The 5,639-nt window shown below is 54.6% G+C and overlaps 1 protein-coding gene across 2 annotated transcripts; it reads right to left on the bottom strand.

Annotated features, from left to right (window-relative positions):
* Positions 1-519: 519 nt before the first annotated feature.
* On the bottom strand, positions 520-2,901 carry MFSD5 (major facilitator superfamily domain containing 5). Of its 2 annotated transcripts, none has more exons than XM_036456763.2 (2): positions 2,718-2,901; positions 520-2,131 (listed from the first exon to the last, which is right to left on the bottom strand). In XM_036456763.2, exon 2 carries the CDS (start codon positions 2,111-2,113, stop codon positions 761-763), a length of 1,353 nt encoding a protein of 450 aa, XP_036312656.1. In that variant the 5' UTR covers positions 2,114-2,131; positions 2,718-2,901; the 3' UTR covers positions 520-760. The 2 variants fall into 2 exon arrangements, with proteins under 2 accessions (XP_036312656.1, XP_045443982.1); XM_045588026.1 differs by lacking the exon at positions 2,718-2,901 and adding an exon at positions 2,493-2,514.
* Positions 2,902-5,639: the final 2,738 nt, after the last annotated feature.

The following is a 5,639-nucleotide window of genomic DNA, read 5'->3' as shown; positions in this document are numbered from 1 at the left end:
GCCATTCACTGCTCTCTCCCCTTGGCAGCCCTTTACTTAGATTTCATGCAGATACAGGTGGGCCCAGGTGATGCTGGACAAGTAGCACCTTCACAGCCCCAGAGGCATAAAACAGGTAGCATGCCCGTGGGGAGCTGCAAGCTTCTCCCTGTAGGAAGGCCCCGAATTTGCCCCAAGGAGTGGATATAAAAGCAGCCCAAGCCCCTGAAATCTTTGCTCAGTGGCTTAGTCATCCACCCCACACGCTCCAGAGATTGTCTCACCCTGGCTGTGGAGCAAAGGTTTTGCTTGGCAACTGGAGAGGATGCCTGTCCCCAGGGTAACAAGATACGGAGGACCTAGTAGCTTTAGGCATGTCCCACCCAGTTCTGCTTTAGAAAATTCCAAAACTCCCAGTTTAAGCTGGATACAGTCTTAGGCTACGTTCTGCTGATAACTCCACCTCTATCTTCACCAACTGTCCACCCACTAGAAACTACTGAGGTGGGTACATGTCAGGATGAGTAAGTCAAAGCAATGATCCGTGAAAAGTGTTTATTTTTAAATTGAAAGGGGAAAGGGAGTAACACAGAGGCAACTTTTGGCATCTTCTTTCCAGGCTATCACCCCCATGTACTCCCCAACCCAAAGCACTGGCAGGAGGGGCCCCGAGAACAGGCTGAGGGGCCAGATAGTCCCAAAGTCAGTCAGAGAGGGATCTGTACAACCCTGGAGAGGTGGAAGTCGAGAGTCTGTCCCAGCCGCCCGTCTCAAAACAGAGTTAGAGCTCAGGGGCATAGGGCTCCCCGTTGGGTGAGGACACCCGCAATTCAGCATCATGCCTTACCACGGTGAAGAGCCCCACCACTGCCAGCAGAGCCATCACCATGACAGCAGAGCAGATGCTGAACATGTTCCGAGTGCCTGTTTTGCGATCACTATCGTGAAGGACAAGGAGCCCCAGGCAGGCCAGTAAGTGCAGGGGCACCCGGAACCAGTTGAGTACACCAGCTTGCTCGGTCTCCGGGATCACCTTTCTCCGCAGGAAGCTCATGCTGGGAAAGTACAGCCCGCAGGCCAATTCGATAAGTAGGAAGGCTATGAAGGACTCCACGGGACTCTCCTGGCCTGGACTGGTGGAGAAGGTCAGCATGAAGAGGGAGAAGACAACGATGAGGACAGCAAGGGAGAGCAGGTGCATAGGCTGAAGGTGGTACCTCTTCGAGGTAGCGATGCGATACAAGGAAGAGCCGAGCAGGCTGGCCGCCATGAAGCTGGAGAAGATGATGCCCAGTGGGGCCCCGTGTGGGTCCAGCACAGGTGTCCAGAGGAAGACAAAGATGAAGATGACGCTCTCAAACAGGGCTTGTATGGTGCCTAGCAGCAGCACACGGCGGTCGGACAGGAGGCAGCGCAGGCCCCCAGCACAGGTCCTGGAGAAGGCGCGCTGCCGATCATAGTTCTCTCCCCAGTTGTGAAGGGCCAAGGCCCCAGCCAGAGCCAAGAGAGGGATGGCAGCCACAAAGGGCGCTACAGGCCCTAGTCCCATCCAGCAGGCCACAGCCTCGGCTGCCACCCCTGCCACGACAGCCAGCACATGGTTCCAGAAGGCAGCGCGGGCAAAGGTAGCTGGGATCCACTCAGCAGGGAAGTCGTGCCGCTCCAAGTGCTCATGGATGTACCAGGCCTCGAAGGCAGAGAAGAGCAGGGCGGTGGACAGCCCGCCGAGCGCTCGGCCTACCAGCAACACAAAGTAGTCCCGAGAGAGTTTGGTTAAGCAGCACAGGGAGTACGTGAGGGAGAAGAGGACACAAGACTTCTTTCGGCCCAGCCAATCCACAAGGGAGGAGGCCACCAGTCCAAAGAGGACCGTGGAGGCAAGGCCACAGACATAGAGGATGGCTATCTGACCCTCCAGGAAGTGGTAATGCTGATAGAGTTTATAGAGGTAGGGGGCCTGAAGCCAGTCGGCTGCCAGGGCCAGGAAGTAGACCTGATAGAAGTCCAGTTGAAACCGAACGAAGGAGGGATTGCTGCAGGCCCTTCCAGGGGGCTTAGCCCGGCATCTTGACAGCTCCAACCCCAGGCAGGAGGTCAGGAGGACCACAAAGACAAGGTAGGCAGTCACCAGCATGGCGGGCCCCCGGACGACCTGGGGAAAACAGGGGGTTTCAGAGTCACATCCATGGCCTAGGCAGCACGGTCAAGGGGCTGGGTGCCCAAGCAGAAGGCAGCTCCACCCTACCCTCTGCCAAGCGCACTTCCCCATCCCTCAACTCCACGCCCCCAGAGCTCAGACCGGAGGGACCAGTTGGGTGGGTGGGAGGAGTGGCCCGCCAGAGCGGTCTCCTAGGACACGGTGGGGCAGGGAGGGGCAAGAGGCGAGGGGAGAAGACTGAATATCCGCCCCACCCTGGCCTGCCATAGCAAAGAAGTCCCTTCAATAGCCCCAGCCCCTGCAGTTAAAGGGCTTCTGCCCTCTTCCACAACTTCTGCACACTTCCTTCTCTTACCTCCCACCCTCTCTGGGGAGCCCGTCTTTTGCCCTCAATGCCTCGTCTCAGGCCCGGGCATCCCTCCCGCGGGCGAGGGCCTCTATCGTGTCGCTTCAGGGTAAAGAGAGTGCATCTGCGATTCCCCCTCCTCGAGGTCACGGGAACCCCCTGGCGCCCCCTAGCCTCCGCCCAGCGCCCTGGCGCCGCCACACCCGCTCGCGCCTCCCCCGGACCCCGTCCCACCTGCTGCCCCGGTCTGCGGGGACGCTCCGGACACGTCCGGCTCCAGGCCGCCCGGCCGCCCGGCCCGCTCCACCTCCGGCTCCCGCTCCGGCCCGGGTTCCAGCGGCGCGCCCGCCCCTCACAGCCTGCTTCCGGGAGCTTGGCAGGCCTCCGGTCGCCGCCATGATGGTCCCGTCACGTGACGGGGGACGTAGCGCGTGAGCCCCGCCCCTCAGCCCGCCCCCGCGGTCTCGCTCCGCCCCGCGCGCCGCTCAGCTCCGGGCGCCGGGGGCAGGGGGGACACGACGCCTGGAGGCAGGAAAAGTCGCCGTTTTCCTCCTGCCTGTCCACCGCCTCCTCTCCGAACCCACTTCCGAAACTCCCGGATATCTGCGGGCCACCCCGAAATAAAAGGCTATTTAATCCCTCTTTCTCCGCGCCGTAGGTCAGAGGGCACGACTGTGCCCGGGAAAATGCCCGCAAACCCGAGGCTGGAGCTCCCCGAGGAGCACCGCTACCCTCAGCCGAGATGGGTCTTCTGTTCTCTCTTCTCACGTCGTCCTGACGTCCAGGCCAGGAGTCGGCGGTGGTGACCTCTGGGCCAGAAGTCAGAACGGCCGGGCACCGGCGGGCGGCGGTGTGGTGTAAAGGACCGGGCCGCGGCCGCGGGCAGACCGAGGCTCCATCCCAGCCCTGTCCCCGACCAGCTGGCTGGCCCCGGGCAAGCCGCAGCCAGCCGCAGAACTAACTCCTCAGTGTCCCAGTTTCCTCACCTGGAGTCAGAGGGAGCAGTGCCCAAGTAAAAAGGCTAAAGTTCAGCAGCAGCACAGGGTTAGGAACTTCAGCCCCGGAGCGCGCTAACCTCCGGTCACTTACACACTGTCCACTTGCCCATGTCTGTGTGGCTCAGTGGATACAGAGTGGTCCTGCAGCGTCCCGGTTCGATTCTGGTCCAAGGCACATGCCCAGTTGCCAGATCGATCAGCAGATAGGGATCAGCAGCAGGAGGCAGCTGGTCAAGGATTCTCTCTCATCATTGAAGTTTCTATCTCCCTCTCCCTTCCTCTCTGAATGATTCTTTCTCATCATTGAGGTTTCTCTCTCTCTCTCTCTCCCTCTCCCTTCTCTGAAATCAATTAAAATATATTTTTAAAAAACCAAACTGTGTTACCTTGGAAAAGTTAACATCTCTTTGGCTTTAATTTGATCTCGAGGCCCTCCAATAGTTTCCCATTTTGCTAAGCACAAAAGCCAGAATCTTTATAATGGCCTACAAACCCCTCTGTCCTGTTGGCTGCTACTTCTCTGACCTCATCTCCTACCATTCTCCATTTCCCTCCTACTCTGTCCATACTGGCCGTCACCAGGGCCTTTGCACATTGTGCCCTATAAGGTTCTGGTTCTCCCAGATATCCACATGGTTCCCTCCCTCAGGGCTCCAGTTCTCTGTTCAAATGTCACTTTATCAGACAGGCCTTTCTTGGCCATCCTGTCTAAAATAGCAACAACAACAGCTCCACCACAGCAATCTACCTGCCTTCCTTCTAACACTATTCTCCTTTGCTGCGTTTTCTCCATTGCACTTACATCTGGCATAGCATATATTTTTACTTGTTTGATTATTTACTATCTCTGCCCTGCAGATTTTTATCTGCTTTGTTCACTTGTATTTCCAGTACTTAAGACAGTTACTGGTACATTTTTAAAAACCCAATAAATATTTGATGAATGAATAAATTAATCCATGTAATTACCCTAAAAAGTGCTGACCTACCCTAGCTGGTGTGTCTAGATTGGTTGGAGTATCATGCCGTGAACCAAAAGGTGGCCAGTTTCATTCCAAGTCAGGGCACATACAAGAATCAACCAATGGCCGAAGCCGGTTTGGCTCAGTGGTAGAGCGTCGGGCTGCGGAGTTAAAGGTCCCAGGTTCGATTCCAGTCAAGGGCATGTACATTGGTTGCGGGCACATCCCCAGTAGGGGGTGTGCAAGAAGCAGCTGGTCGATGTTTCTCGTCGACGTTTTTAGCTCTCTATCTCTCTCCCTTCCTCTCTGTAAAAAAAGAAAAAAGAAAAAAAGAATAATCCAATGGTCCTAGCTGGTTTGGTTCAGTGAATAGAGCATTGGCCTGTGAACTGGGGTCCTGGAAAAAGGCACATGCCTGGGTTGTGAGCTCGATCCCCAGTGAGGAGTGTGCAGAAGGCAGCTGATCAATGATTCTCTTTCATCATTGATGTTTCTATTTCTCTCTCTCTCTCCCTTCCTCTCTGAAATCAATAAAAAAAACCCCTATTTTTAAAAAGAATCAACCGCCAAAACCGGTTTGGCTCAGTGGATAGAGCATCAGCCTGTGGACCGAAATGTCCCAGGTTCGATTCCAGTTAAGGGCATGTACCTTGGTTGTGGGCACATCCCCAGTAGGGGGTGTGCAGGAGGCAGCTGATCGGTGTTTATCTCTCATTGATGTTTCTGACTATCTCCCTTCCTCTCTGTAAAAAATTAATAAAATATATATTTTTAAAAAGAATCAACCAATAAATGCATAAAAAAGTGGAACAACAAATTGATCTCAATTTCTCTGAAAAAAAAAATTAAGCTTGGAGCATAGCGGGTGGGAGGGTCTGAGATACATCTCAGAAATTCTTATGATAAAGGAAACAGTTGAGATTTGTATCCAAGCTCCACAGTTCCTTCATCCTTAACTGGCAAACTTCTAGAGAGTAGGAAGGGGTAGTGGTTCCCATGCATTCATCTAGAAACACTAAGACAAAAATCATTTTTCTCAGGGAGCAGGCAAAGCGCTGAGGGAAGAGGCCTGTTACTTACATGACACAAAGCCCTTACGAAGTCCTTCATGAGGTGCCCTAATTCCCTTATTATGTTACAATATTATCGCATTGGGTATAACCAACATTACTGGTGAGTGTTCAGAATCTTACTGT

This window comes from Pipistrellus kuhlii, unplaced genomic scaffold (assembly GCF_014108245.1).
Source record: "Pipistrellus kuhlii isolate mPipKuh1 unplaced genomic scaffold, mPipKuh1.p scaffold_m20_p_3, whole genome shotgun sequence".
NCBI classification, from domain to species: domain Eukaryota; kingdom Metazoa; phylum Chordata; class Mammalia; order Chiroptera; family Vespertilionidae; genus Pipistrellus; species Pipistrellus kuhlii.
The sequence above is the reverse complement of the archived record's forward strand: the minus strand, read 5'-3'. Positions and strand labels throughout refer to the sequence as shown.

Coding starts and splice junctions, on each gene's coding strand:
- MFSD5 (XM_036456763.2), bottom strand. CDS start 2,113: ATGCTGGTGACTGCCTACCTTGTCTTTGTGGTCCTCCTGACCTCCTGC.